The 27,172-nt window shown below is 47.2% G+C and overlaps 1 protein-coding gene across 2 annotated transcripts in view; it reads right to left on the bottom strand.

The window, feature by feature from the left end:
• LOC306927558 (uncharacterized protein) overlaps positions 1 to 26,971 on the bottom strand; it is a 56,300-nt gene extending 29,329 nt beyond the window's left edge. The window contains exon 1 of one of the 2 annotated variants that reach the window (XM_079507338.1): positions 26,575 to 26,971. In XM_079507338.1, the coding sequence (XP_079363464.1) occupies positions 26,575 to 26,603 (29 nt within the window). In that variant the 5' untranslated portion in view covers positions 26,604 to 26,971. Of the gene's footprint in view, positions 1 to 4,918; positions 4,999 to 26,574 lie in introns of those variants that run through there. The other variant, XM_079507339.1, reaches the window with a different exon arrangement.
• Between the last annotated feature and the right edge of the window lie 201 nt (positions 26,972 to 27,172).

The following is a 27,172-nucleotide window of genomic DNA, read 5'->3' as shown; positions in this document are numbered from 1 at the left end:
GTACCCATTCTATACAAACTGTTAATACAATAATCAATGAATCAGGTACAACTGTTGAGCAGGTGTCAGAATGAGCTATATCTAGCTGAATTACATTCTGGTGGGCTACCAAGATGAGACAAAATTACAATATATTTATTTCATCATAACCACAGCCATGTTATATTTACGTTCCATCTCTTCTCCCAAAATAGCCGATCTACAGCTTATAGCAGTGGTTTCCAAAGTGGGTTATGGGGACCCCCAGGGGTCCTTGAGAGACTTCCAGGGGGTCCCCAGCTAAATTATAGTTTGGAACCAAATGGACCCATAAGGGTCCATTTGTACGATCTCAGAGACATTGATTTTACAATATAAATTGGGGGTCCCAGAGACAGAAATGCCATCAAATGGGGGTCCATGGACTAATGCATGTCACACTGGCGGTCCTTGACACTGCTAGAGCCGTAAAAATATATGGGGTCCCTGGCATATCTCTTCAAATGGGGGTCTGCCGGCTAATTAGTGTCAATTTGGGGGTCCTTGACATGAAAACGTTTGGGAACCACTGGCCTATAGTGAGTTTGCAGATCAGCTATTTTCTGAGAACAGGTTGTATATCAATATATCACATATCTACAAGGGACGTTCAATATTTATTTAGGGACGTTCCAATTCCTAGGGGGATGATTTATCTCCCTACCCCTTGACACTCATTATGTAGGGGCAAGGGGAAGGGGCAAGGGCTGAGGGGTAGGGTTAAAAAAGGAATTGGGAAAGGGCCGAACTCATGCTTCCTTCATGCCTGAGTGTCCAAGTTGCTCCTTTTCACCTGACGGGAGAGCTTCCCTGGTCGGACGTAGCGCGTGGAAAGGAGCATGTTATTCCAACCAGTTCCTTTCCCCTCCATCAGGCGCCCCGGCTGGCCAGGGGAGGCAGTTTAGAGACCAGGATTACTGCATGTTTTTTGTGAGGGTACCTACCCTAGGGGACACGGGGAGAACATACAAACTCCACACAGAAAGGCCCTTTCGCCAACCCCGCCTCTGGTATGGGCACTGATGACGCGGAGGAGGAAACACACCGCAAGCACCCACAGCGCCCCGAGCGAGAAAAAAAATAGCCAATGTGTAGCCTACTAACAGGGTTAAAGTGGAACAACATATTTTGAGATGGGGGGGTCGGCGGCCAATTACACATAATTCTTGGGGCTCCTTGACATGAAAATGTTTGAGCACCACTGACATAGAAACATGGGGTTTTTCAGGAAACTGTCAGGATGTAGAAGACATTTGTAGAATCGTCCTCACACATCTAGGGTCAAGCACCCCTGGGGGTCCCCAGGCCCACTCTAGAGGTCCACTCTATGAGAACCACTGGTATAAAGTTTACCATCCATGAGTCCGTTTGGAGATTCTCTCAGCTGTCATAGTGACAGGAGAATGAGAGAAGATTAAATGCTTTGCTCCATTCAAACAATTTATTTTTAAAACAATAAAACATTGTCATGCTACAGGAATAGTGCGGTCGATGTGTTTTACTCACATGAACTAAACTTCCAATATATTGAACTATAAACATTCAATATTGTTAATACTCTCTGCAATGTTTAAATACTTAATAATTTTTTTATTCATTCATTATTTGTATTATTTGACCTGAATTTGACATTACATTATTGTGGTTAGAGTGTCCGCCCTGAAACTGGGAGGCCGAGGGTTCGATCCCCGGCCGGGTCATACCAAAGATTGTAAAAATGGGACCCAATGCCTCCCTGCTTGGCACTCAGCATCAAAGGGTTGGAGCGGGGGGTCCTGCAGCGCGGCACGGCTGCAGCTCGCCGCTCCTTGGCTGCGGCAACGTGTTTGACAAATCGTACGACTTTGACAATGGCGCCTTGGATAATGCCTGTTGGTTAATGGTTATGTTACTGTGTTTCTCTGCACTAGTGGGATTAATAAAGTTGTTGAATTTAGTTAAATTGAACTGAATTCAATTTAATTCAATGTGAATTCAAAGTGAAGCATACAGTACATAATTGAACTTTATCCTTCAAACTTTAACATTTTATTTTTTTCAAAATATGTTAAATAATAACCCTGGGTCGCGCGCGCACGCACGCACGCACGCACACACACACGCACGCACGCACGCACGCACGCACGCACGCACACATAGAGACCCTCATGACGCTCATGACGACGAGAGACCCAGAAATTCAGAAGTGAATTCCCCGTTCATTTTCCCCCATAGGCTTTCCAAAAAAGTATTTCTTTAAAGACGTTTAAGCCGCGGACAAAGCCAACTTGGATCGTGACAAATCATGCCGAACAAATAATTACAAAGAAGAAAAACAAAAACAAAAAAAGTGTCGTAACCTGCCGTTTTTTTTCCTTCTTTCTAATTATTTGTTCGGCCCCAAAAACATTGTGTTGGCTTTGTACGAGGCTTAAAAGGTCTTTCAATAAATACTCTTTGAAATGTCTATGGGGAAAATGAACGGGGAATTATTTCCTGGGTCCTAGTATAGATTCAAGATTCAAGATTCAAGAAGATTCAAGAATTTATTTGCCATGTCAACAAGTTGATAGGAATTTGTCTTGGTTCATACTCAACATATACAGACAACCATAGATACAAAAACAAAAAGGACAATACAATACAAAAACCAGCAGCATAGGGAATTACATTGTTTTTAAAGTGCACTATGCATATTGCTACATATACATACATCTAGTTCAGATGTCTAATGGCTACGAGGTAAGTGCTATCTCTGAAGCGAGATGTTGAGCTCTTGATGCTTCTATATCTCCTGCCTGATGGGAGGAGATTGAAGAGGTAATGTGCAGGGTGAGAGTTGTCTGCAATGATTTTTTTTGCCTTCCTAATTATTCTGGTGGGCGGGACTGTGACACTTTACTCTGGGGGAAACATTCAGTGACAATAGCCTGTTCTACAAGCTCACAACACATGTAGAAGCGTGTATAGATTTTAGACTATTTCGAGATTTGACGTAGAGATGGAAAATTACAGCTGACCAAGTACAGAGCCCTGTGGGACGCGGCCAACTAAGTATAATGTGGTTTTAATGTTGTCACACTAATGAATTGTCATTAGTCACATGACTAATAGTCACATGACTTCAGCAGCAGTGATATACTTGAACACAACTGAACATTTGTTCAAAGATTGTTGGACAACAACTTCAGAAACTTTATACATCCACGTATGATAACAGCATCCTAAGGTTAGCAAGGAATATCACCTCTAATACTAAGCATGTGTTGTATGGAGAATATAGGTTGCTATACCTTCAGGAAGGAGATATGGTGTACCAGCATACAATAAGGTCAGACTAAAGAGGTCCTTTGTCCACCAGTCGACCTTGAGGCTTAATCAAGAGTCGTAGTAGCCACAGGATAATCTAAGCGGTGGATATTGCTCTTGTCTTCATGTCTTTATGTATGTAAATTGTCTTGTTCTTTGTGTTATGTCAAATGTGTGTACGTATATGTGTTCTGCATACTTGGCTGCTGTGTCGCAAGACAAATTTCAGTGTGAACTGACAATAAAGTACTATATCATATCATATATGTCACCATTGAAGGCACAATTTTCCCGACATTCCTTGCAAAGCATTAGCGGAAGCTTCCGCGTGCGTAACATAAGTCCCGGAAAAGACGCGCTGTGATTGGCCAGTAGTCACTTGAGCGACAGCGAGAGACATGGAGGAGTCACATGAGTGACGTCACTGGGGCAGCGACGCATGCAGTCGCCTTCAGCAAATGCCTTCAGCACTTATAAATAAGAAAGCTGCGGAGAACTGTTGCTCTGTGTTCACTCTTTAATGTTTTCTGTTAGTAATCTAATCCCCCCCTGGCTCTGATGTTGTATTGTTAATAACTTTGTTGTTTGTGTTTGTTTGTTTGTTTGTCTTGTTTTGTATTGTAATGTATATTGTCATGACTGTTATAAAGATTTGTTTAAAAAAAAAAAAAGCCTTCAGCACTGCACTTCCGCCTTCATTGGGGTACACGTCGCTCCAATGAACTGCAGCGGCAAATGGGGCATCTATTTCTTATAATATCTATGCTTGAACAGACCAGACCACTGGATACCACTCTTTCAGTCAATTTCAGTGGTGGAAAGTAACTAAGTACTTTTACTTAAGTACTGTATTTAAGTACAATTTTGAGGTATTTGTACTTTACTTGAGTACTTCCAATTTCCAGTACTTTTACTTCTACTCCACTACAATCATTTGAAAACCTTAGTTACTAGTCACTTTGGAGATTTTAATTTAGATTAGAAAACATACATTAACCACTTCAACCCTACACATTTCGGCCATTTGAAAATAGCCGATCTACAAGCTCACAATGCGTCGCAACGCATTTTGAACTTGTGAAATGGGACATTCTGCAATATGAGTACTTTTACTTTTATTACTTTAAGTAAATTTTGATGCCGATGCTTTTGTACTTTCACCCAAGTACATTTTCAATTCCGTACTTTTACTTCTAACGAAGTACTTCTAAATTGCAGTATTGGTACTTTAAGTAAAGCAATTGAGTACTTTTTCCACCACTGGTCAATTCATCGTCTCTGATGAAGGCCTTGCAACGGCATGACATGTCTATATAGAACTATATACTTCTTGAAATGGATTTGTTCAGTGTTCTTCAATGTCTGCGGCCTCACCCAACTCAAACCGCCCCAATTAAGCCTCATGTTCCATTCCTTATAGCCGGAACATACAGTTCAGCAACATCATAAGAAATAAAAAAATAAATAAAACACAAATATTGCTTTCGACACCACAATAGACACCCCCCATAGAAAGCAATTATTACATCATTTTCAACTCTCCACCAAAAAGCAAGAAGCACACAAGGAGAATGACATTTTGACATGTGTGTGTGTGGTTTTTGTTTTTTACCTCCAGTGAAGGCCCCTCTCCTCCTCTCCTCTCCTCTCAGCTCAGTCTCACAGTGTGACCAGTAAGACAATAGTGTCGTTCGACACAGAGCTTTGTGCTGCAGACGGAAGAGGTTAACACGCTTCCTCTTTCAAACTGAAGCCCTCACCACATCCGCCCACATCCGCCCTCCTCCTCCTCCTCCTCCCCCCCTCCTCATCGCCTCGCTCACAGGAATAGAGGGTATGCGCGTGACATCATCGTACCTGGAAGTCATGCGGGAACGCCCACTGAGTGGCAAAAAGCTACTTTCTGGCCTTGACAGCCCATTCATCCAAACAGAAACGTCCTGTCTGATTGCATGAAACAATGTTAAACTCACCAACATTGCAGCATGTACGAAAAGCTTGAATTATCCTCTTTCTATCTGCAAAGTTTTTGTTTCATAAAAATCCACCATAGAAACGTTATGAGCTTCTTTCTGTCAAGAAATGCCCTGCATTTGATTATTTTTCTAAGTGTCAGAGTTTGGAAGTGCTTGTTTTCAATAACACAACATTTTGCTGCCTCCTGCATTATGTGACATTTAGAAACAGGTGTTACGCAGGACGGTTGAGTGATTTCCAACGAGCGCTTCCAAACTCCAACACTCCATGCTGCTCAATGTTTTGCCGCTCAGTCTAGATGAGGGGGGCGTGTCCTGATGGGAAAATCATGCATGTGCATACTCTCTATAAGACCCTCGCTAGCAGCAGCATGGTCGGAAAAGTACACGCACATGAATACTGCATTGTAGAAATACACCCGTTACAAAAGTAAAAGTCTGGAAATCTAAATGTACTTGAGTAATAGTACATTTACAACAAGCAACCCAGGTCTATATGAAAACAAGCCCGAAAGAAGTGACTATGGGCCACATGAGCGCACGCACGCACACGCGCACGCATGCACGCACATACACACACACACACGTTGGTATACCTAAGTATACCTTTACTCAAGCACTGTACTGCAGTAAGTGCAGTTTGGAGACAAAAAAATATTGCACTTACTAAATCCACTACAATAATTTGACAGCTGTAGCTACTATAGTTATTATGCAGATTTAAGTTTTTATAAAACAAATCGTTAATTACAGTATGGTGATATTTATTATGATGTATTATTATAGGCTCAGCTGCCAATGCAATTTAAATGCGGGCTGTAGCATGCCACTAGGGTACAGGACAGAGACAGTGGGGGCTGTAGTGTAGCATGCCACTTGGACACAGGACGGAGACAGTGGGGGCTGTAGTGTAGGATGTCACTTGGACACAGGACAGAGACAGTGGGGGCTGTAGTGTAGCATGCCACTTGGACACAGGACAGAGACAGTGGGGGGCTGTAGTGTAGCATGCCACTTGGACACAGGACAGAGACAGTGGGGGCTGTAGTGTAGCATGTCACTAGGACACAGGACAGAGACAGTGGGGGCTGTTGTGTAGCATGCCACTTGGACACAGGACAGAGACAGTGGGGGCTGTAGTGTAGCATGCCACTAGGACACAGGGAAGGAGACAGTGGGGGCTGTAGTGTAGCATGCCACTAGGACACAGGACAGAGACAGTGGGGGCTGTAGTGTATCATGTCACTAGGACACAGGACAGAGACAGTGGGGGCTGTTGTGTAGCATGCCACTTGGACACAGGACAGAGACAGTGGGGGCTGTAGTGTAGCATGTCACTAGGACACAGGACGGGGTCTGATCAGCCTTGATCGGGTCGCCTGGAGGAGGTCTGTTGTAAGACCCACAATGACACACCCAATGATACCAGGTTTACAACACTGATGATGTGTCCTCAGTTCATGCATCAGTCGATGTTTGACAGGATTTTCTACATGGTGGTGTTGCCACTTCACTTCCTTCCTGGACTACAATTCCCATAATGCTTTGGTGCACTGCTCCGGATCCTTGTGGATAGGGGGAGGGCTGTCTTAAGCCAAATTCCAATACCGCAACTTTCACACTCGCTCACTCCCCTCGCGTCCTCCACTCGCTCCTCGGCTCCGCCCCCAGCGAGGAGGAGTGGAGGAGGAGAGGATTCGATGCGAGGACAGAGTGGTGGAGTGGATTTGCCTCTAGAATCGGAATGTACTCTGCTGTCATTTCGACGGCACATTCCGCGATCACTTATGACGTGAATCAATTCAATTCAATTCAAAGGGCTTTATTGGCATGGGAAAACATACGTTTACATTGCCAAAGCAAAAGTGGTGGAACAATACAGTGTCACACAGCTGGATCACTGGAACTCTGAACCCAGAGCCGTACAGTCTACAGAATAGACAATTCATTTTTGTGCATGTAACCGAGGCCAATGTGTATGTATTGGTAACATGTGCAACAAGGCTATTTATTCCTGAAATAGTGAATAAGCGCCAGGATGCGCACACTTTTATATTATATGATTGTGAATGTGAAGGGAATTCCTGACCTGCCCGCAGCCCGCGTTCCTTTTTGCTCGTATAAATAACCCCCCTCCTCGGACAGTCCCTCCGACGGTCTTTGCAAATAACGGACACTATAACAGGAATTATAGGTAGTCTCTCTGACTTACATATTCAGTTCAGTTCAGTCCACATATAAATAAATACATTTTTGTCACCGTCATTCATAGCAGTCTGTGCATTCAGGCATGCACAGAGAGAAATTAACTATAGCTTTTGAGGTGCGCACAATATAGCCTACTTTTATTATGCTTATATCACACAACGCAATAAAGCCAGTGGCTTGTTGTGGTCCTTTCACTTTCACATAGGCTATAGGCTACTGTATCATTCTGAAGCTCTATTAATTCAGCGAAAATGTGTCTCTTCAACAAACAGCAAAGCTTTTTAGTTTAATGTGTGTGCGTGTGTGTGTGTGTGTGTGCATGTGTGTGTTGGGTCAGCGACAGTGTCTCATCAGCCGCAGCGGCCGGCAGCTAGTGGATGGGGGGTGGGGGGTGCATAGTATCGGGTTTCAAGCAGTGTTTTCTGTGCCACATGTGGAGGAGGCGGACTTATGTCACTGGAGAAGGAAAAAAACATGTACACGTGATGCGGAAATCCGCAGCGAGGAGACAACATACCCCACCGAGCCTGCACCTGATGTACACTCGCTCTATGTGGTCTCGGAGAGCCCACTCGGCTCCTCCACTCGACTCCACTCTCCTCCTCGATGGAGCACTTTAACAATCGGAACGTTAACCATTTCCGGGTCAAGCTGGAATGACCCCGAGTGATCGAGTGGGAGTGAGCGAGTGGCCGAGATTTTGGGTATTGGAATTTGGCTTTACTGAGACAACATGTAGTCCAGGAAGTAAGTGGGTCCAGTATCCATGACATCAGAGACACTGGGCTCACTGCTCAAATCTAAAATATCTATAAACCACATATTACACACATAAAGACCCACAGGAAAGTGTTCGGCATCTTCTAAAGATCATTAAAACACCAAAAGGGGTTCCCGTCCGGAATGGGTTAAAAGGAACTAAACTCTAAACACAATAGGTAACCACCACACTAAACTGCTTTTAAAGCCCCACTGTGCCCCATCAAATTGCTAATCAATTCCGTTCAGGTGTGTCTATTGACTCTATTCGGTGCTCATGGAGTTCAAACCAGAACGAGTTGAAACCAGTGTTCATTTCGTCGACTAATTATACTATGACGAAAAATGTTCGTCGACTACCTTTTTTCACTGACAAAAACTACATGAAAACTAAATGAAAACTATAAGCCATGATGACTAAAACTATGACTACACATGCTGTCAATTTTGCCAACAAATAAAAACTAGACTCAAATGTTAGGAAGGGACGCGCACTGCGACGCGTTGTGAGCTTGTAGATCGGCTATTTTCAGCAAGTGTAAAATCAGCCTTTATGACGGCATCAAGGCCCACCGAAATACATTTTAGTCGACTAAATCACCTGTAGAAAATAAATCTACAAAAATCTCATGATATTAGATTAGATTAGTCGACTAAAACTAGACTAACACTAAAACATTCATCCATCCATCCATCTTCAACCGCTTATCCGTAGTCGGGTCGCAGGGGCAACAGCCCCACCAGAGAGCTCCAGAGTCCAGACTTCCCTCTCCAGAGCAACATTAGTGACTTCCTCCTGGGGGATCCCGAGACGTTCCAAGGCCAGTGAGTCGATGTGTTTCCTCCAACTGCGCCTTGGTCTGCCCCGGGGGTCTCCTCCCAGTGGGACGAGCATTAAGGACCTCCCTAGGGAGACGCCCGAGAGGCATCCTAACCAGATGTCCCGAACCACCTGGCTCCAGGCGAAGAAGCAGTGACTCTACTCCGAGTCTCTCTCGTGTGACTGAACTTCTCAACCTATCTCTAAGGGAGATGCCAGCCACCCGTCGAAGAAAACTCATTTCGGCCACTTGTATTCGCGACCTAATTCTTTCGGTCATGACCCACACTTCATGACCATAGGTGAGAGTAGGAACGAAGATTGCTCGGTATAGACAGAGAGCTTTGCCTTCTGGCTCAACTCTCTTTTCGTCACAACAGAAACATTCTAAAACATTCAGAGTGACTAAAATGTGACTAAAACTAAATGAAAACTATTCAAGAGACGATGACAAAAAAACAAAATGTTCCGTCAAAAACAACACTGGTTGAAACCTCTCAATAACTCTCAAAAGGAGAGGATTCTCAACAGAGTTCCTCGGTACTCCAGTGTCCTCGACATGACAAGGTTTGAGAACCACTTTGTGGTCTAAACAGGAACGATGACACGTACAGTACATGCAGAAAGCCCGTTGATTTCCTTGTTTGATAGGATTGTCTTTTGATCAGATGCCCTCGCTAGGAGAGTCCTTTGAGTTCATGTGAAGGCAGGAAACATGCAGAGGGGCAGGGTGAAAGCAAAAGACACTCAGACACTCTAAAATCCCCCAAAAAACATTTGCAAAAATACCCCAAATAGGGATGGCAGCTTGACAATGGTTAGTGACATTGTTAAATGAAGAAAAAAGTGGAATGACCGCACTACGATATAATTCAGCTCCCCGTCCTTTTTATTTCAATACAACAACGTTTCGCCCCGCCAGGCTTTCTCAAGAATTATATGGTGTGCGGACATTCCACTTTTTTCTTTATTTAGTCACTTTTTTGGTCCAGCTGGGACGTGCATATCGTTTTCCTTCTTTACTAGTGACATTGTTGCCAACATTGTATGAAAAAAAAGAAAAAACTGAATGACTCTTGGTTGGTCACCGACCAAGATTAATTTGAGGTTAATTTAAATCGGAGGGTGTGCAACATGGATTCCATTTGTGTGGCAGTGGCTCAGGGGTAGAGTGGTCGGTATAGAGTGACCGGATCCGCAAGGTTGCCAGTTCGAACCCGGGCCAGTGTCGAAGTGTCCTTGAGGTTGGTGCCTTGCATGGTTTTCAATTGAAACGGGCGTCCACCCTCAGGGGGGCCTCCAAGCTCCAACTGAACGTCAGGCGTCAGTCAAACCCCCCGCCACTCTTGGCCCTCTCTCTCTATCTCGCTCATTCATTGCCTTGCTCTCTCCCACAATGTTAAGTTACACCTATTTTATGTTAATAACCTGGGTAAAATGTGCAGCATTGGGAGGTAAAGGGGAGACACTTAAATTGTGAAGGGACGACAGAATGAGAAGAGGTGTTGTTGTTGATAATTGTCGAGAGTAATGGTTGCGTGTGATATTGAACTGTCAAACTATTTGTATCAACAGAATAATTATGTCATAGGTTTATGGGGGGCCTCATATTTGGTCTTGAAACGGGCCTCCAGATTCAATACTACTTCAAATCAATCAATCGAACCACAACTGCAGGGTATGTCACTAGAATAGTCACATGCAGTTCTGACCTAAAGCAGGGGTTCTCAACGTTTTTGGCCAGGGACCCCCGGAAATGCTTTGGCAATGTCTCGGGACCCCCGCCCCGCCCCCTCCCGACCCCCAATATAAATTGACTGCTACAATAACCTTAAACCATTTTGGGCGGGAACCCCTTTTGGTGTTTTAAGCATTGTTATAATTTAGCTATTGAAAAATAGCAGATCTACAAGCTCATAGCGCGCCACCGAGTGGCGCGCTACGAGCTTGTAGGTCTGCTATTTTTGAAAAATCGTGAAAATAAAATTTAAAAAAAATCTTTTTTTTTGTTTTTGTTTTTGGAAAATAATTTGGGGACCCCCTAAAATTATTTGGCGACCCCCCGAGGGGTCGCGACCCACGGGTTGAGAACCCCTGACCTAAAGCACAAACAAGTTCCTTCCCTAAGAAGGAACTTACAGTAAGGCAACAGCAGGCCACAAATGTTTCACACGCACATCACAAGATGTTCCAAGAGCTTCCTGTTGAGAAAGCATTATGGTTGCTGTCGCGCAGAAAAACCTTGTATCTCCACATTTCAGCTCTTCATGTTTTTGTTTGTTTGTTTTGTTGTTTTTCATTAGGGATGACCGGATACACTTTTTTCACTTCCGATCCAATTCCGATACCTCCATTTCTGTGTTAGCCGATACCGATACCGAATACCGATACCAGTGTAGTGATCTCATGTTGTGTTTATAGCTATATCTTGTGTTGTGTTTATAGCAGATTCCTCACTCAAATGTCCACTTGCATTTTTAGCAACTCCAAAGCAAACTCCACATGTCCCAACATTTTATTTACCTGCCATAGTGTCAACCCCTTACCCCTGTGTCGGATCTGTGGTTAGACTGGTATATTCGCTGATACTGATATGACCCGATATGACAAATAAGGGCCGATCCGGTATCAGTATCGGGACATCTCTATTTTTCATACATTTAATGTCCTACTTTGTCCGTACAAGAGTTTCCCGTTGCAATCAGAACTACAGATTCACTCCCAGTCTTCCACCGCAGTCTGAAAACGCACCTCTTCAGACTCCATCTTAGCCCATAGCACTTTCCGTTCCTTTGATGAATTGAAAATGGTGGGCCCTATTTTAAACAAGTGTAATGCTTTATGGTGTCGTCCACTCACTGTTAACAGTTTTTGTATTGAGTTGTACTTGAAATGTACTGTAATTCTGCAAACTGTTAATAAATCAATCAATCAATCAAAACCGTAGTACTTGCCCTAGCCTCAACCTCCTACAGGCGTATGCAAAGGCTCAACTTATGTAACTTAGACAGCATTTTATGTAGACTTAGATGGCAGTTTATGTAGACTTATAGCATTTTATGTTAACATAGCACTATATAGTATATATGCATAGTTTCATTTTATAGGTATATTCCACTGTGTTATCTTCTTAGCTTACGTATGATTCATGGTAATTACTTTGTATGTAGCCTATATGATGTATTGCCATGCTTTTTGTTCTTGCTTAATGTAAATCGCTCTGGATTAAGGGCGTCTGCTAAATGCCTAAATTGTAAATTGTTGCACACAAGTTGCAAAAAATAGCTGATCCTACAAACGTGCCAGTGACTAATACGCCAACAATAACCCAATACGGAAAACTGAACGGAGACTATATTATTTATCGAATTGAATTAAATATTAGCATTGCAAAGGAGCTCAAATCATTGGTTCTCCCCCTGTGGGTCGGGACGCTCAGAGGGATCCACAGATGATGAATGTGCAACATTGATTGATTGATTGATTGATTGATTGATTGATTGATTGATTGATTGAAAATTGTATTAACAGTTTGCAGAATTACAGTACATTTCAAGCACAAACTCAATACAAAGGCTGTTAACTGTGAGTGGACGACCCAATTAAGCATTACACTTGTTTACAACAGGGTCCACCATGTTCAATTCATCAAAACATTTAGAGACGTACAAATAGACACTTCTATATAGACAAAGAACAGAACAGGAATTCATCATAATGGAGGTAAAAAGGGAAAAGAAACATATACAGTGAGGGGGAAAAGGGGGGGGGGGGGGGGGTCGGTGGGGGGGGAATCAGATTTTACGGGGGCCAGTTTCGAATTGCAGCCATCCGTAGGTGCCCTTTGAGAGCGGTTTTGAAGGAGTCAAGGGATTCGCATGTCTTAATGACATTTTGGTGGCATAGGAGCGAAAATAATTTAGTCCTTTGTTTGTGCCGAATCTGGGTTGTACATGGTTCGTTGCACTCCCTCTGGTGTTGTGGGTGTGGACTTCGTTAACATTAAGGAAGTATCTAGACAGGTACATGGGTATCTTGGTGGAGTATCGAATCTTGTGGACCAGACCCATTGCAAGATGCTGTACTCTGTCGTCGACCCTGAGCCATGCCAGTCTGTCAAAGTGGGCAGGGGTTCGGTGGGTTCGGGGGGTGAGGCCAAGTAGGAGCCTGACCAGTTTGTTTTGGGAAGTCTGGAGCCTAGTTTTAAGGGCCTTTGAGGTGCTGTGGTACCAGGAGGTGCATGCATAGTCAAAGAAGCCTTGTACGAGGGCTCCTGCTAAGGTCTTCAAGGTGTTTTTGTCGACCAGTGAGGAGATCCTGTAAAGGAATCTTGTTCTTTGGTTGACTTTTTTGATTACGTTGGTGGCCATTTTATCACCGGAAAGATTAACCTCCAGGATGGAACCTAGGTAGGTAATCTTTACGTGTGATAACATTGTCACCCACTCTAACCAAGAAGCCATTTGCCTTGCTGAGATTACTATCAGATCCAAAGAGAATGGATTCAGTTTTTCCCAGGTGTAAAGATAGTTTGTTATCAGCGAGCCAGGTGCAGATTCTACCGAGTTCAGAGCTGAGGGCATTTTCAACCTGCAGTTTGTCCCTGTCCGAGACCAGCAGTGCCGAGTCATCTGCGAACAGGAACAAGTTGCAGTCACAAGCTGAAGTCATGTCGTTTACATATATTAGGAACAGTAGAGGCCCTAGTATGCTTCCTTGTGGAACGCCACAGCTCACTGGGAGGGGGGGGGACAGTGTTCCGTTCACTTCCACCATCTGTTCTCTCCCCTCCAGGTAGGATTGCATCCAGCTCACTGATGTGCTATCGAAACCAATTGCTTTTAGCTTGTTAACCAGTATGGAGTGGTTCACGGTGTCAAAAGCCTTTTGGAGGTCCAGCATGACCATGCCGCAGTATTTGCCAGCATCCACCTCTTGTTTGAGTGTCACATTTATTTTGTGAGTGACAATTTAAAGACTTTCAAGACCTTTATAATATAATTCCTCAAGAAAACAAAAGGTATACTGACAGTCAACACAGAGGACAAAACCATTGCCACGTCAGGGCCTCGACTGCTACAACAGAACAAGACCTGAAGGTCCGGAGAGTACTTGGAATAATACGTACGTGGCTGTTCATAGCTAGCTAGTACACAGTACTGCTGTGTGGACCCTCACAGTGGAGTCAGTACTGCTGTATGGGGCCGAGACATGGACCCTCACAGTGGAGTCAGTACTGCTGTATGGGGCCCGAGACATGGACCCTCACAGTGGAGTCAGTACTGCTGTATGGGGCCGAGACATGGACCCTCACAGTGGAGTCAGTACTGCTGTATGGGGCCGAGACATGGACCCTCACATTACATTACATTACAGTCATTTAGCAGACGCTTTTATCCAAAGCGACTTACAATAAGTGTATTCAACATAGGTAGGGAACAAAAACTACTAATCACCAGAAGTCTTTAGTGCATTTTCTGCAAAAACAAGCAACCAAGAGTATACCTAGCGCTAAGGTAAAAGTGCAATATATCAGCTACCTATTTCCTTAAACAGATGAGACAAAATAGCTAAATCAAATGAGCATGAGCTAAAACAATTAAGTGTATCGACTAAACAAGATCCAATAAACAATACAACAATAGAAAACAAGCGTTCGTACAACTAGTTAACAACAAGTAGGTCAGGCAGAGAGGAAGGGTAGTGTTTCCTGAAGAGGTGGGTTTTCAACCTGCGGCGAAATATGGGCAGTGACTCTGCTGTCCTAACATCAGTGGGAAGTTCATTCCACCACTGTGGGGCCAGAACAGAAAAGAGTCGTGACCGTGTGGATCGGCCAGAAGGACCCTTGAGTGACGAGGCAATCAGTCGCCCCGAGGTGGCAGACCGAAGTGGTCGGGCAGGGGTGTAGGCATCGACCATAGCCCGGAGGTAGGAAGGAGCTGTTCCTTTCACTGCCCTATAGGCTAACACCAGGGTTTTGAACTGGATGCGAGCCGCTACGGGGAGCCAGTGTAGAGAACGGAGAAGGATGGTTGTGTGGGAGAACTTGGGGCGGTTGAACACCAGACGAGCCGCAGCTTTCTGAACAAGCTCCAGAGGTCTGATGGCAGATGCCGGAGCACCAGCAAGGAGGGAGTTGCAGTAGTCCAGGCGGAAGATGACGAGAGCCTGGATGAGCACCTGGGCTGCCTTCTCCGTGAGGAAGGGGCGAATCCTCCTGATGTTGTAGAGGAGGAATCTGCAGGACCTTGTCACTGATGCGATGTTTGCCGAGAACGTCAGTTGATCGTCCAGGGTCACACCCAGATTCTTCGCAGTCCGAGTTGAGGTCACCACAGCATTATCAATGGTGATGGCCATGTCTCGGTGCGGACAGCCCTTCCCCGGGAGGAACATCAGCTCGGTCTTGTCCAGGTTGAGCTTCAGGTGGTTTGTCGACATCCACGCCGAGATGTCAGCCAGACAAGCAGCAATGCGTGCCTCCACTTGGGTATCAGAGGGGGGGAATGAGAGGATCAGCTGGGTGTCATCGGCATAGCAGTGGTAGGAAAAGCCATGGGAGTGGATGACAGCACCCAGAGATGTAGTGTAGAGAGAGAAAAGAAGAGGACCCAGAACCGAGCCTTGGGGAACCCCAGTTGTGAGCCTGTGTGGTTCTGACACAGACCCTCTCAGCATCACCTGGTAGGAGCGACCCGTCAGGTAGGATGCAAACAGGGAGAGTGCAGAGCCTGAGACACCCATCCCCTCGAGGGTGGAGAGGAGGATCTGATGGTTCACCGTGTCGAACGCTGCAGACAGGTCCAGGAGTATCAGGACGGAGGAGAGAGAGTTCGCTCTAGCGGCATGGAGCGACTCCGTCACTGCCAGCAGGGCAGTCTCTGTCGAGTGACCCACTTTGAACCCAGACTGGTTGGAGTCCAGGAGGTTGTTCTGGTGGAGATAGGAGGACAGTTGTTTAAAGACAGCACGTTCGAGAGTTTTAGATAGGAAGGATAGAAGGGAAACCGGTCTGTAGTTCTTGATCTCAGAGGGGTCAAGTGTCGGTTTCTTCAGGAGGGGGGTGACTCTGGCAGTCTTGAAAGTAGAGGGAAAGTAGCCAGATGTCAGAGAGGTGTTAATAAGGTGGGTTAAGAAGGGAAGAAGTTCAGGTGCAATAGACTGCAACAGAGTGGATGGGACCGGGTCCAGAGAGCATGAGGTGGGGCGACTAGAGGTAACAAGGAGAAGGACCTCGTTAGGGGAGAGGGGAGAGAAGTGGGATAGAGAGGGGATGGGGGGGGGGAGAGGAGTAGATGAAGGTAGAGAGGGGGGGGTGGCAGGCAGACGGGTGTGGGTAGTGCGCAGGGCACCAGCCGGGAGAGGAGGGAAGGAGGATCGGATATCGTTCACCTTCTTGTCAAAGAAGTTGGCGAAATCGTCAGGGAGGAGGGACGAGGAGGGAGGAGGGGGTGGTGGTTGTAGGAGAGAGGAGAAAGTTTCAAAGAGTTTTTTAGGGTTGGAAGCAGAAGCCTGAATTTTATTGCAGAAAAAAGCAGCTTTAGCAGCTGATAGAGAGGAGGAAAAAGTAGAAATGAGAGATTGGAAGGTGAGAAGGTCCTCCAGGAGGTTGCCATTTCTCTATTTGCGCTCAGCCGCTCTCAGGCTCCGTCTCTCAGTCCGCACTGAGTCCGACAACCAGGGGGCAGGTGGAGTTTGGCGTGTAGGCCTGGTGGTGAGGGGACAGAGATGGTCGAGAGAAGAGGATAGAGTAGAGAAAAGAAGATCTGTGGCGGTATCAGGGGATAGAAGAGCAAAGGATTCAGGGGCAGGGAGAGCAGAGAGAACAGAAGAGGAAAGATCAGTGGAGGAAAGTGAGCGAAGATTGTGACGTGACAGTGGAGTCAGTACTGCTGTATGGGGCTGAGACATGGACCCTCACTGTGGAGTCAGTACTGCTGTATGGGGCTGAGACATGGACCCTCACAGTGGAGTCAGTACTGCTGTATGGGGCCGAGACATGGACCCTCACAGTGGAGTCAGTACTGCTGTATGGGGCCGAGACATGGACCCTCACAGTGGAGTCAGTACTGCTGTATGGGGCCGAGACATGGACACTCACAGTGGAGTCAGTACTGCTGTATGGGGCCGAGACATGGACCCTCACAGTGGAGTCAGTACTGCTGTATGAGGCCGAGACATGGACCCTCACAGTGGAGTCAGTACTGCTGTGTGGGGCCGAGACATGGACCCTCACAGTGGAGTCAGTACTGCTGTGTGGGGCCGAGACATGGACCCTCACAGTGGAGTCAGTACTGCTGTATGGGGCCGAGACATGGACCCTCACAGTGGAGTCAGTACTGCTGTATGGGGCAGAGACATGGACCCTCACAGTGGAGTCAGTACTGCTGTATGGGGCCAGAGACATGGACCCTCACAGTGGAGTCAGTACTGCTGTATGGGGCCGAGACATGGACCCTCACAGTGGAGTCAGTACTGCTGTATGGGGCCGAGACATGGACCCTCACAGTGGAGTCAGTACTGCTGTATGGGGCCGAGACATGGACCCTCACAGTGGAGTCAGTACTGCTGTATGGGGCCCGAGACATGGACCCTCACAGTGGAGTCAGTACTGCTGTATGGGGCCGAGACATGGACCCTCACAGTGGAGTCAGTACTGCTGTATGGGGCCGAGACATGGACCCTCACAGTGGAGTCAGTACTGCTGTGTGGGGCCGAGACATGGACCCTCACAGTGGAGTCAGTACTGCTGTATGGGGCCGAGACATGGACCCTCACAGTGGAGTCAGTACTGCTGTATGGGGCCCGAGACATGGACCCTCACAGTGGAGTCAGTACTGCTGTATGGGGCCGAGACATGGACCCTCACAGTGGAGTCAGTACTGCTGTATGGGGCCGAGACATGGACCCTCACAGTGGAGTCAGTACTGCTGTGTGGGGCCGAGACATGGACCCTCACAGTGGAGTCAGTACTGCTGTGTAGGGCCGAGACATGGACCCTCACAGTGGAGTCAGTACTGCTGTATGGGGCCGAGACATGGACCCTCACAGTGGAGTCAGTACTGCTGTATGGGGCCCGAGACATGGACCCTCACAGTGGAGTCAGTACTGCTGTATGGGGCCGAGACATGGACCCTCACAGTGGAGTCAGTACTGCTGTATGGGGCCGAGACATGGACCCTCACAGTGGAGTCAGTACTGCTGTATGGGGCCGAGACATGGACCCTCACAGTGGAGTCAGTACTGCTGTATGGGGCCGAGACATGGACCCTCACAGTGGAGTCAGTACTGCTGTATGGGGCCCGAGACATGGACCCTCACAGTGGAGTCAGTACTGCTGTATGGGGCCGAGACATGGACCCTCACAGTGGAGTCAGTACTGCTGTATGGGGCCGAGACATGGACCCTCACAGTGGAGTCAGTACTGCTGTATGGGGCCGAGACATGGACCCTCACAGTGGAGTCAGTACTGCTGTATGGGGCTGAGACATGGACCCTCACTGTGGAGTCAGTACTGCTGTGTGGGGCCGAGACATGGACCCTCACAGTGGAGTCAGTACTGCTGTATGGGGCCCGAGACATGGACCCTCACAGTGGAGTCAGTACTGCTGTATGGGGCCGAGACATGGACCCTCACAGTGGAGTCAGTACTGCTGTATGGGGCCGAGACATGGACCCTCACAGTGGAGTCAGTACTGCTGTATGGGGCCGAGACATGGACCCTCACAGTGGAGTCAGTACTGCTGTATGGGGCTGAGACATGGACCCTCACAGTGGAGTCAGTACTGCTGTATGGGGGTGAGACATGGACCCTCACAGTGGAGTCAGTACTGCTGTATGGGGCCGAGACATGGACCCTCACAGTGGAGTCAGTACTGCTGTATGGGGCCGGAGACATGGACCCTCACAGTGGAGTCAGTACTGCTGTAGGGGGCCGAGACATGGACCCTCACAGTGGAGTCAGTACTGCTGTATGGGGCCGAGACATGGACCCTCACAGTGGAGTCAGTACTGCTGTATGGGGCCGAGACATGGACCCTCACAGTGGAGTCAGTACTGCTGTATGGGGCCGAGACATGGACCCTCACAGTGGAGTCAGTACTGCTGTATGGGGCTGAGACATGGACCCTCACAGTGGAGTCAGTACTGCTGTATGGGGCCGAGACATGGACCCTCACAGTGGAGTCAGTACTGCTGTATGGGGGTGAGACATGGACCCTCACAGTGGAGTCAGTACTGCTGTATGGGGCCGATACATGGACCCTCACAGTGGAGTCAGTACTGCTGTATGGGCCGGGGACATGGACCCTCACAGTGGAGTCAGTACTGCTGTATGGGGCCGAGACATGGACCCTCACAGTGGAGTCAGTACTGCTGTATGGGGCCGAGACATGGACCCTCACAGTGGAGTCAGTACTGCTGTATGGGGCCGAGACATGGACCCTCACAGTGGAGTCAGTACTGCTGTATGGGGCCGAGACATGGACCCTCACAGTGGAGTCAGTACTGCTGTATGGGGCTGAGACATGGACCCTCACTGTGGAGTCAGTACTGCTGTGTGGGGCCGAGACATGGACCCTCACAGTGGAGTCAGTACTGCTGTATGGGGCTGAGACATGGACCCTCACAGTGGAGTCAGTACTGCTGTATGGGGCTGAGACATGGGCCCTCACAGTGGAGTCAGTACTGCTGTATGGGGCCGAGACATGGACCCTCACAGTGGAGTCAGTACTGCTGTATGGGGCCGAGACATGGACCCTCACAGTGGAGTCAGTACTGCTGTATGGGGCTGAGACATGGACCCTCACAGTGGAGTCAGTACTGCTGTATGGGGCTGAGACATGGACCCTCACAGTGGAGTCAGTACTGCTGTGTGGGGCCGAGACATGGACCTTCAGCACAAGAGCCCTGGATGGAGTCTATACAAGAATGCTACGAATGGCACTAGGTGTCACATGGACGGACCGCATCAGAAATGTGGATCTCTATGGGGACATACCACGGGTCACGGACAAAGTCAGAGAGAGAAGGATGAGGCAGGGCACTGCGTCAGGCACACAGAACTAGAGGCAAGCAAATGGACACTATGGGAGCCAACCCAGGGCAAAGCCAGGAGGGGCTCCACCTATGCACCAAATATGTAGACTATGTAGACGCACTGAGGTGTGACAGCTTAGTTAACAACACTAGTAGAGCTCTAGACCCTAATGTTAGATAGGAGAGTGTGGAGGTAGTTAACACTGTAGAGCTCCCAATTTGGGTGGTCCCCGGTTCAATTTGGGTGGTCCCCAGTTCAATTTGGGTGGTCCCCAGTTCAATTTGGTTGGTCCCCAGTTCAATTTGGGTGTTCCCCAGTTCAATTTGGTTGGTCCCCAGTTCAATTTGGGTGGTCCCCAGTTCAATTTGGTTGGTCCCCAGTTCAATTTGGGTGGTCCCTAGTTCAATTTGGGTGGTCCCCAGTTCAATTTGGTTGGTCCCCAGTTCAATTTGGGTGGTCCCCAGTTCAATTTGGGTGGTCCCCAGTTCAAATATTATCCTTTTGGGTGGTCCCCAGTTCAAATATGATACATTTTGGGGGTCCCCAGTTCAAATATGCAGTTCAAATATGATTATTTTGGGGTGGTCCCTGAGTTCAAAAATGATTATTTTGGTGGGGTCCCCAGTTCAAATGTGAATATTTTGAGGGATCACAGACAGCCTGAAAAGGTTGAGAACTGGCTTAAATCAGTCATTTTCAGTGCAGTCTTGTAGTCAGACAGTAAAAAAAAAAAGGCCAAGTAAACCTTAATTTTCACGTCAAATATAGGTCGACTGGCCATGTCGAATGGGTTGCATATACATGTGCACCCCCTGCTGATACAAATGTAACTACTACTCTGGCTATTTCACACTTTTGGTACGACAGTAGCAGCCATACACAGGGAGTAGTGACACGTTGTGAGCTTGTAGATCTGAAGAAAAACAAAGTTCAGTTCAAAATAGCACAAGTCATCTATCTGCAAGCGCACAATACGCCGCAAAGTGAGCTTGTAGATCTGCTATTTTCACTTAGTTTGGGTTAACGTCTACTCTCTCTTTTGGGTCTCCACCTGAAACTTTTGGGAACCACAGTGCCAGTGACGTGCACACATTGACATCAAAGGGGGCTTCCAGTGGCGTGCACAGATAGACACTAGGGGGTGCTAGAGCACCCCCTGCCCTTTTGGCAATGTGCCCTTTTGAAAAAAAAACAAAAAAAAACATTTTTTTCTCTTTTTTTTTTTGATTTTTCAAAAATAGCAGACCTACAAGCTCATAGCGCGCCACTCGGTGGCGCGCTATGAGCTTGTAGATCTGCTATTTTTCAATAGCTAAAGCATAACATAATGCTAACACCAAAAGGGGTTCCCGCCCAAAATAGATTAAGGCAACCGGCCGGTTCCACGCGCTGCACAAGGTGCCCTTTTTTAACTTGAGCACCTGCCCCTCTAAATGTCTGTGCACGCCACTGAAAGGGGGCTTCAGCCCCTGCCCTTTTACCCGTCTGTAAAACAACTGCCCTCTCCATGATGCATCCACGGATGCAGCACTTACTACATGGTGAAAGAAATGCAAAATGCCACTCCTTTCCATGCCACGCCGGAAGGCGTTTTGGGACGTGTGGACAACGCTCCACACGTCCCAAACTCTTCTCCCTTCTGGCTCCAAAACTGTGGAATGCACTTCCCGTTGCAGTCAGAACTGCGGCATCACTCCCAATCTTCCGCCGCATACTGAAAACCCACCTTTTCAGACTCCATCATGGCCCATAGCACTTACCCTACCCCCTTAGATAGCACTTTTGTAGACTTAGACAGCATTTGATACAGACTTATAGCATGTTATGTAGACAGCACTATAATTGCATTGTATGTAGTCATAGCACGTCATAGTACATAATGTATAGCATAGTAGTTTATATGTATAGTTTCATTACATAGATATTCCACTGTTACGTTCTTAGCTTACGCATGTTTCACATGATAAATGCTTTGTGTGATGTATTCCCATGCTTTTTTGTTCTTGCTTAATGTAAATCGCTCTGGATTAAGAGCGTCTGCTAAATGCCTAAATTGTAAATTGTAAAGCAGCATTCAGGAGAATTGCTTTTTTTCCCCCGAAGTCTCCTGAACTTGAACTCAGCATTTTGCGTTGAACAACAGACATGGACCCTCACAGTGGAGTCAGTACTGCTGTATGGGGCCGAGACATGGACCCTCACAGTGGAGTCAGTACTGCTGTATGGGGCCGAGACATGGACCCTCACAGTGGAGTCAGTACTGCTGTATGGGGCTGAGACATGGACCCTCACAGTGGAGTCAGTACTGCTGTATGGGGGTGAGACATGGACCCTCACAGTGGAGTCAGTACTGCTGTATGGGGCCGAGACATGGACCCTCACAGTGGAGTCAGTACTGCTGTATGGGGCCGGAGACATGGACCCTCACAGTGGAGTCAGTACTGCTGTATGGGGCAGAGACATGGACCCTCACAGTGGAGTCAGTACTGCTGTATGGGGCCGAGACATGGACCCTCACAGTGGAGTCAGTACTGCTGTATGGGGCCGAGACATGGACCCTCACAGTGGAGTCAGTACTGCTGTATGGGGCCGAGACATGGACCCTCACAGTGGAGTCAGTACTGCTGTATGGGGCTGAGACATGGACCCTCACAGTGGAGTCAGTACTGCTGTATGGGGCCGAGACATGGACCCTCACAGTGGAGTCAGTACTGCTGTATGGGGGTGAGACATGGACCCTCACAGTGGAGTCAGTACTGCTGTATGGGGCCGAGACATGGACCCTCACAGTGGAGTCAGTACTGCTGTATGGGCCGGGGACATGGACCCTCACAGTGGAGTCAGTACTGCTGTATGGGGCCGAGACATGGACCCTCACAGTGGAGTCAGTACTGCTGTATGGGGCCGAGACATGGACCCTCACAGTGGAGTCAGTACTGCTGTATGGGGCCGAGACATGGACCCTCACAGTGGAGTCAGTACTGCTGTATGGGGCCGAGACATGGACCCTCACAGTGGAGTCAGTACTGCTGTATGGGGCTGAGACATGGACCCTCACTGTGGAGTCAGTACTGCTGTGTGGGGCCGAGACATGGACCCTCACAGTGGAGTCAGTACTGCTGTATGGGGCTGAGACATGGACCCTCACAGTGGAGTCAGTACTGCTGTATGGGGCTGAGACATGGGCCCTCACAGTGGAGTCAGTACTGCTGTATGGGGCCGAGACATGGACCCTCACAGTGGAGTCAGTACTGCTGTATGGGGCCGAGACATGGACCCTCACAGTGGAGTCAGTACTGCTGTATGGGGCTGAGACATGGACCCTCACAGTGGAGTCAGTACTGCTGTATGGGGCTGAGACATGGACCCTCACAGTGGAGTCAGTACTGCTGTGTGGGGCCGAGACATGGACCTTCAGCACAAGAGCCCTGGATGGAGTCTATACAAGAATGCTACGAATGGCACTAGGTGTCACATGGACGGACCGCATCAGAAATGTGGATCTCTATGGGGACATACCACGGGTCACGGACAAAGTCAGAGAGAGAAGGATGAGGCAGGGCACTGCGTCAGGCACACAGAACTAGAGGCAAGCAAATGGACACTATGGGAGCCAACCCAGGGCAAAGCCAGGAGGGGCTCCACCTATGCACCAAATATGTAGACTATGTAGACGCACTGAGGTGTGACAGCTTAGTTAACAACACTAGTAGAGCTCTAGACCCTAATGTTAGATAGGAGAGTGTGGAGGTAGTTAACACTGTAGAGCTCTCAATTTGAGTGGTCCCCGGTTCAATTTGGGTGGTCCCCAGTTCAATTTGGGTGGTCCCCAGTTCAATTTGGTTGGTCCCCAGTTCAATTTGGGTGTTCCCCAGTTCAATTTGGTTGGTCCCCAGTTCAATTTGGGTGGTCCCCAGTTCAATTTGGTTGGTCCCCAGTTCAATTTGGGTGGTCCCTAGTTCAATTTGGGTGGTCCCCAGTTCAATTTGGTTGGTCCCCAGTTCAATTTGGTTGGTCCCCAGTTCAATTTGGGAAGTATTCTAATTTGGCAGACAGTTAGAGCATGCCTTAAGGAACATTTTTGGCTATAGGGCCATCACAGATTTGTCTCGTGGTGACCATGGCAGCCATCTTCCAAAATGGCCGCCACCTGATGTTATTTTACAATAACTCAAGTTCTACACCACCTAGGATCTTGATTCTGGTGACTAATATTACATTTTCAAGGATGAGGGATACAGTGGTACAATTTAGATTTTCCCTTCTCAAAATGGCCACCAACCTGCTGTTATTTTACCAATAACTCAAGTTTTAGACCTCCAAGGATCTTGGATCTGGCGACTAATCATTACATTTTCAAGGATGAACTTTCTCTGGGAGGGGTCAGGGCTTATTTCAGGTGCAGGTTGAGTTGCTACTGACAGGACATTACAGTAGGTGGGCTTTATGGCCTTTGACTTGTCCCTTTCAGGCACAGACGCACAGTTTGACTTCACTGGCCACTGCAGGGAACTGTGGGGGAGAAACTTTGGTCTCTTGACACCCCGATTAGGTTCAGGGTTTTTTTGGTAGAGACTTGCCTTTCATGACATCGTTGCTGCAGCAGTTGATCTCCTTACTGCGAGCGGTGGCACACTCTGGGTCTCTTGGGCGTTGTATCTTGGTGGCCTCCTGCCTGTGTTTCTCCGTCCTCATGAGCTCTGTGTTCTGGGGCTCTTACATTGTCTTGGCTGGAGATTGCTTTCTTGCAGGGTCCAGCCCAGTCTTGTGCAGATGGCTGCTGGCCCACCTCGAGGCCCCAACCTCAATTGTTCGGTTGGTGTGATTAGGTGGGGTGGTCTTCCCCAATCAGGATGAGGGGTTTGACCCTTTCAAAGCGGCAGTCTGGCCAAGTGTCTGTATTTAGTTGTGAGGCTAGATACAGGATACGATTGCTCACCCAGCCCCAGGTGACTTGAGGTGAAGGCTCCTTTGATTTGGTAACATTGCTTTGGTTGACATGCTGGGGACACAGAACGACACTGATGCCTTCAGTGTCTGCACATCCTGCCTGATAGTTCTGAAGGCAGATCTTCAGGTTTTCCGTTGAGGCAGAGTCTTTCGCTCACTGTTCACCTCAAGCAGGACTTCAAGGTGTTTGCCTTTGCACAGGCTATATGGCTAGGACTCGTGCTTCAACCACTCCGAGAACTCCAACAGGGTGTTGGTTGCTCCTGGGCCGCAGAGCATTGTGCGGCGGAATTCAACTCTTATCTCTGGTGGCAGCTTGTTGAGGAGTCGTGCAACTTGTGAGCCGCATCTAAGTGCTGTGTCTCCCTCTGGGCCTAGGGTTGTTAGCATGCCTACCAGCGACTGTACTTGAAGCGCAAACTTCTCAAAGGCCACCCCATCGCCTCGACAGATGTTGGCTGCCTCCAAGACACTTGCTATTTTCCGTAACACTAATTCGTGGGACTGTCCAAACTTGTTGTTTATGTGTCACCCGGTGGTGGTCTAGAACATTATTAGAACGTTATTTAGTATGGGGATATTAATAAAATCTGGTAATAAATTTCTTACCAAGAATTTTCACCAATGTGTTTGGAAGGGTGTCTACTAACATATCCCACATTGCTTTATATTCAACCACCCTAGGGGAACTTTTGACAGCTGCTGAAAGTTGGGGTACCATCAACAACCAATATAAGGCAAAATGTTCATTATGCTTATAGCATGTGACATGTCAAACTAGGGGGTTTTCATGATTCTGAATGCATTCCAAGCATTAGCTATGCACGAAAAACACTCATTGGGCTGAAAACGGCCATAGCCGTCATCACAAATGTGATTAGGTCAGCACATTTGGGCACATTTGGGCAAGTGGATATGGCCGAATTTAGCCCAAGGAGTTTGACCCCTAGTTTGGCCATAGACCCCCTAGTTTGGCCATAGCCACTTGCCCAAATGTGCCCAAATGTGCTTACCTCATCACATCTGTGATGATGGCTATGGCCGTTTTTAGCCCAAGGAGTGTTTTTCGTGCAAAACTAATGCTTGGAATGGATTCAGAATCATGAAAACCCCCTCGTTTGACATGCCACATGCTACTTAAAGCACAATGAAAATTAGAACATTTAGCCTTATATTGGTTGTTGATGGTACCCAACTTTCAGCAGCTGTCAAAAATTCCCCTAGGGTGGTTCAATAGAAACCAATGTGGGATATGTTAGTAGACACCTTTACAAACAAGAAAATTCTTGGTAAGAAATGTATTCCCAGATGACATTCTGACAATATTCCCTGACTAATTCACTCTTCGCTAAGTCCCACCCAAGCCCGTTCTTGGCCAATACCACGTTAGCGACGGTTACTATGTTAGGATCCTGGTCACGCTTTCAATGCTGGTCAAAATGTTTCAGCAGTGTCAATAAATATATTTGCTGTACAGCATGTGTGGACCTCAGAAAGATGGTTTGTTTTCTTACCTTGTTATGAGCAAACTAGTCCATTCCATGAATCAGTTTATGACATCAGGAAAACTCGTTTTATTTTCGTCTTTTGATAGATTTATAAAGTAACTATTTTGGTGTGAAGCGGTTCTGGTGTTCCCAACTCTCGTTTGTAAACAAGTCGCCATGCTGTTTGAGATGCACCCAGCTGCAGTCCCAGACATTTCTCCTAAAGTGTCTCCCTCAAACACGTCCAAAATTGTGTATGGTGTTTGCGACAAGTGGACGAGATCAAATACATTTGTTTAATGTTTACATCCAACGGCCTGAGACCGAGGCTACTTCAGAAGTGGGTGTACAGATTTGGACCAATCAGATCGTTTTGTAGGCAAACCGGAACTTCTTACCACACAAACTTGTCAGGGTTGCCAGGTCTGCTTATTTCCCGCTACTTTTGGCTTAAGGCTAATAATTAGTGTATGTAATACATTACCAAAACATGAATTATCATAGACATATGCCTACATAGTATTTATAATGATAAATGCATACAATCTTTTTATTATGATTATATATGGTCATATTGTGTTTGTTTTGGCTTGTTTTTCTTGATTTGGCTTTAAGAGTTGGCTTG

The sequence above is a fragment of the Electrona antarctica genome (genome assembly GCF_951216825.1).
Source record: "Electrona antarctica genome assembly, chromosome: 8".
NCBI classification, from domain to species: domain Eukaryota; kingdom Metazoa; phylum Chordata; class Actinopteri; order Myctophiformes; family Myctophidae; genus Electrona; species Electrona antarctica.
This window is presented reverse-complemented; position numbering and strand designations above follow the sequence as displayed.